The 14,193-nt window shown below is 39.2% G+C and overlaps 1 protein-coding gene across 2 annotated transcripts in view; it reads left to right on the top strand.

Annotated features, from left to right (window-relative positions):
• LOC101023568 (polyribonucleotide nucleotidyltransferase 1, mitochondrial) overlaps nt 1–14,193 on the top strand; it is a 58,103-nt gene that overhangs the window by 24,028 nt on the left and 19,882 nt on the right. For both annotated transcript variants that reach the window (XM_003908670.2, XM_009184228.1), the window contains exons 12-15: nt 2,918–3,014; nt 3,787–3,889; nt 9,312–9,382; nt 11,089–11,125. In XM_003908670.2, the coding sequence (XP_003908719.1) occupies nt 2,918–3,014; nt 3,787–3,889; nt 9,312–9,382; nt 11,089–11,125 (308 nt within the window). The remainder of the gene's footprint in view (nt 1–2,917; nt 3,015–3,786; nt 3,890–9,311; nt 9,383–11,088; nt 11,126–14,193) is intronic.

Raw genomic sequence — 14,193 nt, 5'->3', positions numbered from 1 at the left:
AGAGGAAAGGCATCACATCCGTAGGAAAAGAAGACTTCAAAGGACTTTGAACTTTACAGCTGCTGTTCCCTAGACCTGGAATGCTCTCTCATAGCAGGTGGTCTTCTTCTAACTCAAGGTTCAAATGCCACCTCTTCTCCAAAGCCTCCCCGAGCTGTTTCAGGGAAAGAGAAAGTCCCCTTTGCACAGAACCGCTATTACTATGTATTTTTTAATTTTAAAAGTGTTGAAAGAAATAATAGACTTTTTTAAAAACTTTGGTTGAAGATCTCAAATAAATGTTACTCTCATTGCTTCTCAGCTTTATTTTCAGTAAACTTGCAATAATGATATGTCACAGGGTTACTGCTAAATTAACTTCTATAAATGTGGCTAGCACTACATTTGATGCAGAGTAGGTACCTAGTAAATGTTGAATGTGAATGTTCCTGATCTTTTCTGAATCAAATTCTTATCATACAAGAAATGTAACCTGGTATTTTGTCATTTGAAAACACAAATATATTCTTTAAAATTATTGAGTTCTTGATCTGTGAAATTGCAGTGTTAATAATACCTGGTTTATGGGGATTAAATGAGTGAATCATTTACATCTGTGCCTGGCACACAGTAAGTGTTCAATAAATGTTAACTGATGCTATTCTTATTCTTAATACCTAGTGGAATCATAGGATACAGAACTTAGGTAATTTAGCTCTCCAGAAATTATTAAGCAAAGGATCTTACTGCATAATATCAACCTAACACAAATGGAATATAAATGAAGTATGACATAGTTTTTGTTAATTTTTCTAATAGACAAATATACTTTCACATGAATATTTATTTTAAGATAAAAAACTGGCCAGGTGTGGTGGCTCATGCTTGTAATCCCAGCACTTTGGGAGGCCAAAGCAGGTGGATCACTTGAGGTCAGGAGTTCAAGACCAGCCTGGCCAATATGGTGAAACCCCATCTCTACCAAAAATACAAAAATTAGGCAGGCATGGTGGCAGGCGCCTGTAATCCCAGCTACTCGGGAGGCTGAGGCATGAGAATCACTTGAACCTGTTAGGCAGAAGTTGTAGTGAGCTGAGATCGCCACTGCACTCCAGCCTGGGCAATAGAGCAAGACTCCATCTCAAAAAAAGAAAAAAAAAAAATGCTGTTGGCATTGATATTAAGGCCATTAATTGTAATTGTCATTGAATAAGTTTAGTCCTTTCTCACTACATTTCATCCTAGTTGTTAAGAAAGAAATTTTATAGCAAATACTGTCTTATTTTAAAAGAAAAATGACTTTTTGTTTGTATTATACATAGTAGAATAGCTTCCCGACCCTCTGGGTTGATAGGATATTTTAAATGTTTTGGTAGTGATTGTTCTCTTTTCTAAGTACAACTCAGTTAAAGCAGAAAAGATATTAAAGTCTAATATTAAAAATTATTCTTATCTGAGGAAGATACGATACTAATATATCTTTCTGTGATCATTTCTTATGTTTTGGTTACTTTGAAGTTATATTTAATAAACCATACACATGAGAGAACAGTACTTAAAACTTGGCATAAAGTAATTGATAGGGTAGAGTAGCTTAACATCTAAACCCTAAGCTAAAAATAAAATAAAATAAAACCATAAACCTTTGAGGCTGACAGATCTGTATTCAGGTCACAGCTGTATCAGTTACTATCTGTGTGGTCTCAGGCAGTTTACTCCACCTCTTTATTTTTTATTTATGTTTTTTTTTTTAAAGTCTGGTTATCTCTTACGCAGCACTCCACCCCTTTAAGCTTCAGTTTTTTCTTCTGTAGAATGGGAATAATAAAATTTATTTCATAAGTTATTATGAAAGTTAAAAGTATTAAAAAACCAATAAAGTGCCTGGCTCATGAAAGCATTTGACAAATATTAGATAGAAAACAGTCTGTAGGGATTTATAATATATTTTTTAAATTGTTCCCCAATTTGCAGATTTAGATTAAAGGCAAAAGAGTGAGGGTGACTACTCTTAAAACTGTCAGTTAGGCCAGGCGCAATGGCTCACGCCTGTAATCCCAGCACTTTGGGAGGCCAAGGCAGGCGGATCATCTGAGGTCAGGAGTTTGAGCCTAGCCTGAAGGCCAGCCTGACCAACATGGAGAAACCCAGTCTCTACTAAAAATACAAAAATTAGCTGGGTGTGTTGGCACATGCCTGTAATCCCAGCTACTAGGGAGGCTGAGGCAGGAGAATTGCTTGAACCCAGGAGGCGAAGGTTGCGGTGAGCTGAGATCATGCCATTGCACTTTAGCATGGGCAACAAGAGCAAAACTCCGTTTCCAAAAAAAAACAAAAAAAGACTGTCAGACCTTTCCATAAAGGTTGGCTGGATTCTTCTGGTAACATAATAGAAAAGGGAACTGATGGGCTGGGCGCAGTGGCTCACGCCTGTAATCCTAGCACTTAGGGAGGCCGAGGCAGGCAGATTGCCTGACTTCAGGAGTTACAAGAGCAGCCTGGGCAACATGGTAATACCCCGTCTCCACTAAAATACAAAAAATTAGCCGGATATGGTGGCACACGCCTGTAGTTCCAGCTACTCAGGAGGCTAAGGCAGGAGAATTGCTTGAACCCAGGAGACAGAGGTTGCAGTGAGCCAAGATTGCGCCATTGCACTCCAACCTGGGCAACAGAGCGAGACTTTGTCTCCAAAAAAAAAAAAAAAAAAAAGAAAGAAAATTAAGTTCTCGATAACAACACCATTGTGGTACTTGGTACTTGATATGTCACAGTTGCTTGAGAACATTTATCTACTTTGTTTGCCTGAGGACTACATGTTCAGAGTCATCTCCCTTGGTTGATTCCTGTAGTTAGTTGATTTTGTGCTATGACCTTTAGAGAAATCCTATCTCCTAAAAAGTAAAAAACTTTGTCTTGGTTTGTCTTTTTTCTATAGAAAAATTTCCGGAGGCCGATCCATATGAAATAATAGAATCCTTCAATGTTGTTGCAAAGGAAGTTTTTAGAAGTATTATTTTGAATGAATACAAAAGGTAAACATACCCTTTTTTGTTGAAATTTAAGTATGCACTGTCTCTGCAAGTTGCCTTGAAAATAGAAACTTGATCAAAGAAAGTTTGTTTTTTTTCAAGTGAACAGTAAAGAATTATAATATTTGCTATATAAATGGACACCTGTTGAAGAAAGAAGATACATAGATATGTGACCATCTGTCTTGGGCCTTGTGTGTAAAGCAGTGCTTGCCAGCCCTGACTGCACTTCAGGATTCCCTGTAGAGCACTTTTTTTTTTTTTTTTTTTTTTTTGAGACTGAGTCTCGCTCTGTCGCCCAGGCTGAGTGCGGTGGCGCAATCTCGGCCCACTGCAAGCTCCACCTCCCGGGTTCACGCCATTCTCCCCGCTCAGCCTCCCAAGTAGCTGGGACTACAGGTACCCACCACCACGCCCAGCTACTTTTTTGTATTTTTAGTAAAGACGGGGTTTCACTGTGTTAGCCAGGATGGTCTCGATCTCCTGACCTCATGATCTGCCTGCCTCGGCCTCCCAAAGTGCTGGGTTTACAGGCATGAGCCACCGCACCTGGCCTACCTATAGAGCTTTTTAACAACACAGTAATATAGGTTCAACTTCAGACGTTCTGATTCAGTGATATTCAGGATAGTGCTCAAGTATCTATTATTTTTTAAAGTTCCACAGGGGATTATGATACGCAACTGAGACTGAGAATTTCCTGGCAGAAATAAACACGTGTGATTTATCTGATTTCCAGTATGACTTCATGTATTTATTTCCTGTATCACTATAGGTGTGATGGTCGGGATTTGACTTCACTTAGGAATATAAGTTGTGAGGTAGATACGTTTAAAACCCTTCATGGATCAGCATTATTTCAAAGAGGACAAACACAGGTAATTTATGTAAAAAGCTCTAATTATTTGCTGAATTAAGAATGTTTAATTAGATCTAATAGAAGTACATTAGTAGATGCTGTAGGTTTTGTCATATGGTATATATTATTTATTTAAATTAATATCTGGCAGTTCTTGTTTGTTTGTTTAGTTTGAGACAGGTTCTCGCTTTGTCACTCAGGCTCCAGTGCAGTGGCACAATCATACCTCATTGAAACTTCGAACTCCTGGACTCAGGTGATCCTCCCACCTCAGCTTCCCTAGTAGCTGGGACTACAGCCGTGTGCCACCATGCCTGGTTAATTAAAACTTTTTTTTTTTGTAGAGACAAGGTCTTACTCTGTTGCCCAAGCTGGTCTCAAACTCTTGGCCTCAAGCAATCCTCCTACCACAGCCTCCCAGTGTTCTGGGATTACAGGCATGAACCACCACGCTTGGCCTCTCGTGTGTTTTTTATGCAATCTTAACAGTTTATTTGATGTATAATTGCTATTCAATAAACTATGTTGTTTAAAATGTGTGTTTTGGTAACTTTTCACATGTATACAACTGAGAAATCAGTTAAGATAATGAACGGGCCAGGCATGGTAGCTCATGCTTGTAATTCCAGCACTTTGGGAGGCCCAGGAGGGAGGATTGCTTGAGGCCAGGAGTTCGAGGTTGCAATGAGCTGTGGTTGTGCCATTGCACTCCAGCCTGGACTACTGAGCAAGACCCTATCTCTTAAAAAATTTAAAAATGAAAAAGATAATGAACATATCAGTTACCCCCAAGAGTTTCCTCATGCCTTTTTGGAATTCCTTCTTCCTACCCCCCACCTCCTCAAGAGACTACTGATCTGCTTTTGTCACTATAAATTAGTTTGCATTTTCTAGAATTATCTGATATTTCTGTTATATCTTTCTTTTAATATTGGGTATACAAAATTGAGTAACTCAGACTCCAGTTTATGGCATATTGTCATTGTTGACCTATTCAAGGCCCACATTGTTTTCTCCATGTAGCCTGTACAGTTCTATTCTTTTTCTATTCTTTATTCTTTACATAGGCACCCACTCTTGTATTTAACAGGTAGCCTTCTGGTTCTCCTTCTGTTCGTTTATTAATATTTACCTACCTCTGTATTCATTGTTCTATGTACCATATTATGCTTTATACTTCTTTCCCACATTAATTGTTTCTTTAATTCTATCAATCTGATAGGTACCCAGTAGTATCTTTTTGCTTTAATTTGTATTTTCCTGATTACTAGTGAGGCTGAGCATTATTTATATGACAGCCAGTCAACATGGTCACTGCACAAACCATGCCCTGGAGAACTGCACACCTCCAGGGCACTATTTTCACATGGATATTGTCCCCTAGAGTTGTGCAGTGTGGTGACCCTGCTTCAGGTTTGCCCTTTTATGAATTTTCTGTCCATATCCTTTGGCCAGTTTTTCTTTTTTTAATATGGTTTACTGTATTTTACCTGCTATTTTGCAGTAATTTCTCTCTTTTTTTTTTTTTGAGACAGAGTCTCGCTCTGTCACCCAGGCTGAAGTGCAGTGGCGCGATCTCGGCTCACTGCAAGCTCCGCCTCCCGGGTTCACGCCATTCTCCTGCCTCAGCCTCCTGAGTAGCTAGGACTACAGGTGCGCGCCACCGCGCCCGGCTAATTTTTTGTATTTTTAGTAGAGACGGGGTTTCACTGTGGTCTCGATCTCCTGACCTTGTGATCCGCCCGCCTCGGCCTCCCAAAGTGCTGGGATTACAGGCATGAGCCACCGCGCCTGGCCTGCAGTAATTTCTTAAGTGTTTTAAATATTAATTCTTTTTGGTAACAAACTTTATATATATGTCTCTTTTATTGATTGCCTTTTAACTTTGCCTGCGGTAGTCTACTATGTTTAGAGTAAACCTGAAATCTTTAGTTCTGATATAAATTCTTCTGTACCTTAAAGTCACAAAGTTACTCACCTACTTTTTCTATTAGCTTTCTAGTTTTAGCTGTCAAATTTAGACCATTAGTCGATCTTTGAGTTTATTCCTACATGTTGTATAAAATGAAAACCTCCATAGTGAGCCAATTTTACATTATTTACTAATACTTTATTTTTCTGAATGACTTGAGATGTTAACTTATGATAGTCAGAGTTTATAAACACATTGTTAAGCTATATCCTTTTTCATTGTTACGTGAATTTTCTGGGCCACTGTCAAACTATTTTAATTATTATGATTTAGGGATATATTTTAATATCTGAGAAGCAAGTCATCTTCCCTGTTTGTTTAATCCCCTCAAAATTATCTTAAACTTTAGGTACATTTGTTCCTTTGTTTGAATTTTAGTATTACATCAAGTTCTCAAAATTTCCTTTTAGGATTTACAATTATAATTGCACTAAATTTTTATATTAATCTGAGAGAAGAATGATACTTTTACAATTTAAGTTAGAGTCTTTACAGTGAATATAGTGTGTGTCACCTTTGATTCAGGTTTTGTTTTATGCTCTTTAGTCAAGTTTTTAAAATGCCTTTATTAAGATGTTCTGCATACTTTTGTTATCCATTGTGACAATCTCTGGCTTTGTAGCTGTAGTACTTAGTCCATTCATGTTGAATTTAAACATTGATGTGATTGAATTTACTGTCATTTTATTATTTTTCTTTTGCCCTTCTGTTTTTTGTTTCTCTATTTTTTACTTTCATTCAGCCTTCTTTTTGAATGAATTAAATATTTTTTTAGAATTTTATTTTAATTTGCCTATTTATTTTTTAGCTGTACCTCTGAATTATTTTCCAGTGATTACTGTAGAAATTACAGCATACATTCATAACTTCTTACAGGTCTTTTTATTTATTTATTTTTAAAAATTTTTGTAGAGACAGGGTTTTGCCATATTGCCCAGGCTAGTCTTGAATTCCTGGGCTCCAGCAGTCCAGTCCTCCTGCCTTGGCCTCCCAAAGTGCTGGTATTACAGGCGTGAGCCACCATGCCAGGCCCTCACAGTCTTTTTAGAATTAATTTTGTACCACTTAATATAAAATGAAGAAACTTTGAAACCATTTAGGTGCATTTCCCACCTCTTCTATCCTTTATATTGCAGTTGTCTTATGAGTTACATCTGTATGTGTCATAAACCCCCACAAGGCGGTGTTACAACTTTCCTACAATCATGTCTTTTAAAGAAGTAATAAGAAAAAGACAGGCTTTTATATTGGCCCACATATTTACCATTTCTGGTGCTTTTTATTCCTTTCTGAAGATCCAAGTGTGGATCCAGTATCATTTCCCTTCATTCTGACAAGACTTCCTTTAATATCATCCTGTGAGTTTTCTTTTTTTGAGATGGAGTCTCGCTCTGTTGCCCAGGCTGGAGTGCAGTAGGGTGATCTGTGGCGCGATCTCGACTCACAGCAAGCTCTGCCTTCTGGGTTCACGCCATTCTTCTGCCTCAGTCTCCCGAGTAGCTGGGACTACAGCTGGCCACCAACATGCCCGGCTAATTTTTTTGTATTTTTAGTAGAGACTGGGTTTCACCGTGTTAGCCAGGATGGTCTCGATCTCCTGACCTCGTGACCCGCCCGCCTCGGCCTCCCAAAGTGCTGGGGATTACAGGTGTGAGCCACCGCGCCCAGCCCATCATATGAGTTTTCTATTAACAAATTCTTATCTTTTGTTTTTCTGAAATGTCTTTATTTTGCCTCTGTGTACAAAGAATCTTTTTGCTGGGTATAGAATTCTGGGGTGAGCCTTTTTTTCTTTTAGCACCTAAATATGTTTCAGTGGTTTTTGTTCTCCATGTTTTTCTGATGAAAAAGATACATTCAAATCATTCTTCCTTATATATTATTATTGTTTTCATGTGGGTGCTTTCAAGATTTGCTCCTTATCTTTGGTTTTCAGCATTATGATTGAAAGGTATGATTTCCTTTGAATTTATCCTGCTAAAAGTGTCCTGAGCCTAAATCTGTACATTCATGTCTTTCACCAAACTTGAGAATTTTCATCGATTATTTCTTCAAATATTTTTTCCTGGCTCATTTTCTCTCTTCTTGCCTTCTGGAATTGCAGCTGCACGTATCCTTTTGATACGGTCCCACAGGTCACTGCAACTATATTCTCTTTCCTCTCTTCTGCAAATTAGACAATTTCGGTTCATTCATCTTCATGCTTACTGACTCTTGCTATCTCCTTTCCATTATGAGATATTAAAGTTTTCAATTGTAGAATTTCCACTTTTTTTTTTTAATGTCCTTTGAGTATAGTTATAATAGCTGTTAAAAATCTTTTGTCGCCGGGCGTGGTGGCTCACACCTGTAATCCCAGCACTTTGGGAGGCCAAGGCCAGTGGATCATGAGGTCAGGAGATTGAGATTATCCTGGCTAATACAGTGAAACCCCATCTCTACTAAAAATACAAAAAATTAACCGGGTGTGGTGGCACACACCTGTAGTCCCAGCTACTTAGGAGGCTGAGGTAGGAGAATTGTCTGAATCCAGGAGGCGGAGGTTGCAGTGAGCAAGATCGTGCCCCTGCACTCCAGCCTGGGCAACAGAGCAAGACTGTGTCTCAAAAAAAAAAAAAAAAAAGAAATCTTTTGTCTGCTAATCCACCATCTTCATCTACTCAGAATCAGCCTCCATTCCTGTTCTTATTTCTTGAGAAGGGGCCCTGTTTCCTTGTAGGTTGTTTTCTGGATGTTGTGAATGATACATTGTAGAGTCTCTGGATTATGTTATGTCTCTACAAAGAAGACTGATTTTCTTAATTTTTTTTTTTCTTTTTCTGAGATGGAGACTTGCTCTGTTGCCCAGGCTGGAGTACAGTGGTGCAATCTCGGCTCACTGCAAGCTCCGCTTCTCGGGTTCAAGCTATTTTTCTGCTTCAGCGTCCCAAGTAGCTAGGGCTACAGACACACGCCACCATGCACAGCTAATTTTTGTATTTTTAGTAGAGACAGGGTTTCACCATATTGGCCAGGCTGATCTCGAACTCCTGACCTCGTGATCCGCCCACCTCAGCCTCCCAAAGTGCTGGGGTTACAGGTGTGGGCCACCACGCCTGGCCTGATTTTTTTTTAATTTTAAGCAGGCAGTCGTATTGGCTGAACCTGTATTGAGGCTTCCTTAGCGTACTCTCATACATAGTTCTTAAAAATATTGCTTTCTTTTCATGCCTTCTTTCCCCAGCACTCCTAGTGCAGTGCTTTACATATATAGTCTGTGCAATGTTAGAACTTTGGATTATTGAGGTTTACATATAGTATGAATATTTGTAGAACAAATAAGTGTATACTGCACTTAGTAGCATGGCAAGCTTTGTGTAGGATGTACTTATCCCATTTTTTTAAGAGTGAGTTGGATTCTTCAAATATTTTTAGTTTTCATCTTTGTGGTTAGTATATTAAAGCCTGAGGAATTCTTTTTCTTTTTTAGGTGCTTTGTACCGTTACATTTGATTCATTAGAATCCAGTATTAAGTCAGATCAAGTTATAACAGCTATAAAGTAAGTTATGTTTTTACGATGTTTGTTATGTTTTATGATATCCTAGTATATAATTAAAGCTTATGTGGTATATTATTAATTATTGTTACTTTGTTAACCGTGTTTTTGCAATTCATTTTTCTGATTACATCATCATGATTTCAAAGGATTTTGTGTGTGTGCTAGATTGTCTTCTAAATTACTGATTTGGAACAAATGTTAGTAAAGCATTTAATTCTTTAATGTGAGTACATTTAGTTTGTTCTCTGTCTCTAGAATGATTTCTTAGGACAGACTTCCTTGGTAATCTTGAATGGATTGGTTTTTCTATTCGAAACAAGAGAGCAAATAAATACACGAAAGCCCCCATTGCTGAAAATGATCTGGAGGCTGTTAATGAAAAACTTTGGTAATGAAAAGCCTTGTTGAATCCCGTTGTGATTTTGTGTTCAGAAATACTTGGCTGTCCTCCTCTACCCCTAAAAAGTCAACAGTAAAATCATGCTGATAGATTTTGATGATAAGAATCTGTATTGTAGGCCGGGCGAGGTGGCTCACGCCTGTAATCCCAGCACTTTGGGAGGCTGAGATGGGCGGATCACGAGGTCAGGAGATCGAGACTATCCTGGCTAACACGGTGAAACCCCATCTCTACTAAAAATGCAAAAATTAACCGGGCGTGATGGTGGGCACCTGTAGTCCCAGCTACTCAGGAGGCTGAGGCAGGAGAATGGCGTGAACCCGGGAAGCGGAGCTTGCAGTGAGCTGAGATCGCGCCACTGCACTCCAGCCTGGGCGACAGAGCAAGACTCTTGTCTCAAAAAAAAAAAAATCTGTATTGCAATCCTCACCAGCATTATTGCATAGAGTCTTGACACTCATAGCCAGTTCTTTATTTTCCTCAGTGCGTAGTAGGGCTACTTCCTGTTCCTGGTTAAGGGTCTCAGAAGACCACACGGCCTGGCCTCCCTTTGCCTGCTGCCCAACTGATGGGGATAATTCCCAGTATCTTCAGGATAGCCGCTGTACTTGTTTTCCATGTATCTGATAGGATCGACAGTGCAGCTGTGTGTGTGAAGGTGGAATGCAGAACACTGGGCTTGGTCAGGGTACCTCCATATATTCCAGTCTTAGGTCTATAACCTGTGTAAATAAAGGGGCACACATGGTCACTCAGATTTCTATTTCTTATAAAATGAACTGGGCCAATGACCTGCTATAATCCTCTCTAGCTCCCAAAATCTGTGATTCCTTTAGTCCTCTGAAGGAGTTTGGTTTTTAGATTTCTTTCTCCAAAGCTACAGTTTATGATCATGCAGATTCTGCCCCATCCCAGGACTTTTTCTTCATTTCACATATTGACTGGGAGAAGCATTGTAGCTCTGAGATTTAACTAAGGTGAGTATAGCATTTAGGATTCTCTCAGTAGTTATTAATGCTTAAAAATACATCTATTGTCTTGCCTTAGTATTCAAATCTGGATATTTAAGGACTTATATTTAAGGCAAAATTGGTTTCCTAAATCTGTACAATTCATTCATGAGCCCCAGAAGAAAATATCACGTCACAATCATCCTTCTAATTAATTCTTTGGTTTTCAGTTTCAGTCTGATTTTTCATTAACACCTAGTTGTTTTGTAAAATCCCCTTAAATCTGTTTTAGTTGTGTTTTGAAATAAATATGTTTTTCCCTATGATGTTTTTAATATTATGCCTTTTATTTGTAGTGGGATAAAAGATAAAAATTTCATGCTGCACTATGAGGTAAGGTGAATTTTTTTCCCCAAAATTTTATTTTATTAATTTTTATGAGACAAGGTCTCACTCTGTTGCCCAGGCTGGAGTGGAATGGTGCAGTCTCAGCTCACTGCAACCTCTCCCTCCCAGGCTCAAGACATCCTCCCGCCTCAGCATCCCAAGTAGCTGGGATTACAGGCTTGTGCAACCACAATTGGCTAATTTTTCTATTTTTTTCTAGAGATGGGGTTTTGCCATGTTGCTCAGGCTGGAACATTTTATTTTTAAAAACTTCCAGGATACAGTAAAGTTGAAAGAACTTTACAGTGACTATCCATATATCCACTACCTGGGTTTTACCAATAATATTTTACTTTTCTAGTTTTATCATATATCTATTAAGGTCAGTTTGGGGCTACTATTTTATTGCTTATAGAAGGCATGGCAAGCTTTGTGTAGAATGATAAATAGAGATGTAGTATTTTTAGAGAGTACTTTAGCACTCTCTACTAAAGTACTAAAGTCTCTAAAGTACTACTTTAGAGAGATAAGACATAAGTACTTTAGAGAGATAAATAGTACTTTTCTAATCAACAACTTCCTGTTCTAAGTCATTAAGTCATGCATAAAATCTAAAGAAAGTGTAGCAGACAATATCGTTGTAGGTAAAAAAAAAAAAAAAGTCATGCCTGTATACATGTGTGTCAAACAAAAGTAGAGTTTTTTAAATACCTCAAGTGACAAATCACCTTATTTGCTCATTGAAATGTTCATATTTATACTCAGTTGATTGGTAGTGAAAGATGAGACATTTAATATTAAGTTACTTTATATGAGATGATTCTAGATAATTGAGTTTGTGATTGACTTTATTCACAACAAATCCTAAGGGACTAGACCTAATATAAAGTACTTTTAATTTTATTATTTGAAGAATATTCATGGAGAGCAGGGCATGGTAGCTCATACCTGTAATCCCAGCACTTTGGGAGGCTGAGGAGGGAGGATTGCTGAGCCCAGAAATTCAAGACCAGCTTTGGCAACATAGTGAGATCCTGTCTCTACAAAAAAATCTAAAAATTAGCCAAGCATGGTGGCATCTGCCTATAGTCCCAGCTACCCGGGAGGCTGAGATGGGAGGATTGTTTGAGCCCAAGAGGTTGAGAATGCAGCGAGCCATTATCAACCCGCTCCACTTCAGCCTGGGCAACAGAGTGAGACCCTGTCTCAGATAATAAAAATAAAAGGAATACAACATGAGAGACTTATGTAAAGTAGCAAGTCATTTCGCTTTTGTGTAACCCTTGTTGGCTGCCCATAATCCCAGCATTTCACTTTTGCTGATTCTGCTGTAATCAATAGAGAACATTTTTCGTAGAAAGTATATGCTACAGAATATCCATAAACATCGAGATTCATACAGGTCTTGAATCCCTTATAAATATCCTGTTCTGGATATACCCTGGTGCTACAGAAGCCAGAGAGGAATTGTAATTGAGTAAAGCAGGTTTTTTGTCATGAGCTGGAGAGCATGTGGCAGTCTTAAAAGGGCAGCTGTGCAAAATGGAGGTCTAGCTGATTATTGGGTAAGGGGGTTGGGGAGGGAGCTGGAGAAGGATATGGGCCATTATTGCCATATTTTATTTTTTTAAATCTCTTTATTATAAAATAAAGCATAGGTGCTGAAAACTGTATGAAACAAAGGATGGCTTAATAAGTTTTTATAAGGCAAATACCCTTGTAACCACCATCCAAGTCAGGAAATTTAACATTTCCAGCCACCTCAAAAGCCCCTCCATGTTTTTCATCCCAATCTCAATACCCTTCGTCTCCTAAAAGTAGGTAACTACTCAAGTTTTATAGTAATCATCTTGGATTTCCTGGCTCCATTTCTAGATACTATAGTTTAGTCTTGTTTTTTTTCTTTAAAACGTTTGGTATTTCCTTTTCTGTTTTAGTTTGTTTGAGATGGAGTCTCACTGTGTCACCCAGGCTGGAGTACAGTGGCACCATCTTGGCTCACTGCAACCTCCATCTCCCGGCCTTAAGTGATCCTCCTGCCTCAACCCCCTAAGTAGCTGGACTATAGGCACCACCACACAACCCGCTAATTTTTAGATTTTTTACAAAATGGGGTTTTGCCATGTTGCCCAGGCTGGTCTCAAACTCCTGGGCTCAAGCAGTCTGCCTGCCTCAGCTGGGATTATAGACGTAAGCCACCATGCCTGGCCTGATATTTCTTTAAGTCTTTTTAAATCTATACATTTCTCCTCCATTACATTCTTTTCTTACAGTCTATCTGTTGAAGCCCCATAACCATTTGACTTAAAGTCTCCCAGATTGGGGGTTGCTGATTGCTCACTCCTGGTGCAATTCAATGTGTTCCTCTGCCCTCTCTATTTCCTGCAAATTGACTGCTAGATCCAGAGGTTTAATCAGATTACTGCTCCATCCACTGCTTTTAAGAGCAGTGGCTCACGCCTATAATCCCAGTACTTTGGGAGGCCGAGGCGGGCAGATCACCTGAGGTCAGGAGTTCAAAACCAGCCTGACCAACATGGTGAAACCCTGTCTGTACTAGAAATAAAAAATTAGCCGGGCATGGTGGTGCATGCCTATAATCCCAGCTACTTGGGAGACTGAGGCAGGAGAATCGCTTGAACCCAGAAGCAGAGGTTGCAGTGAGCTGAGATCACACCGTTGCACGCCAGCCTGGGCAACAAGAGCAGAACTCCGTCTCAAAAAAAAAAAAAAAAAAAAAATTATTGTTAAACTGGAATTATAAATATTTGGGGAAATTTTTTTTTTTTTTTAATTTAAACGGAGTCTCTGTTGCACAGGCTGGAGGGCAGTGGCGCAGTGTCGGCTCCCTGCAACCTCCACCTCCTGGGTTCAAGCAATTCTCGTGCCTCAGCCTCCTGAGTAGCTGGGATTACAGGCATGCGCCACCACGCCTGGCTAATTTTTGTATTTTTAGTAGATAGAGGGTCTCACCATGTTGGCCAGGCTAGCCCCAAACTCCTGAGCTCAAGTGAGCTGCCTGCCTTGGCCTCCCAAAGTGCTGGAATTACAGGCATGAGCCACTGCACCCGACC

The sequence above is a fragment of the Papio anubis genome, unplaced genomic scaffold (genome assembly GCF_008728515.1).
Source record: "Papio anubis isolate 15944 unplaced genomic scaffold, Panubis1.0 scaffold182, whole genome shotgun sequence".
NCBI lineage: Eukaryota > Metazoa > Chordata > Mammalia > Primates > Cercopithecidae > Papio > Papio anubis.
The sequence above is the reverse complement of the archived record's forward strand: the minus strand, read 5'-3'. Positions and strand labels throughout refer to the sequence as shown.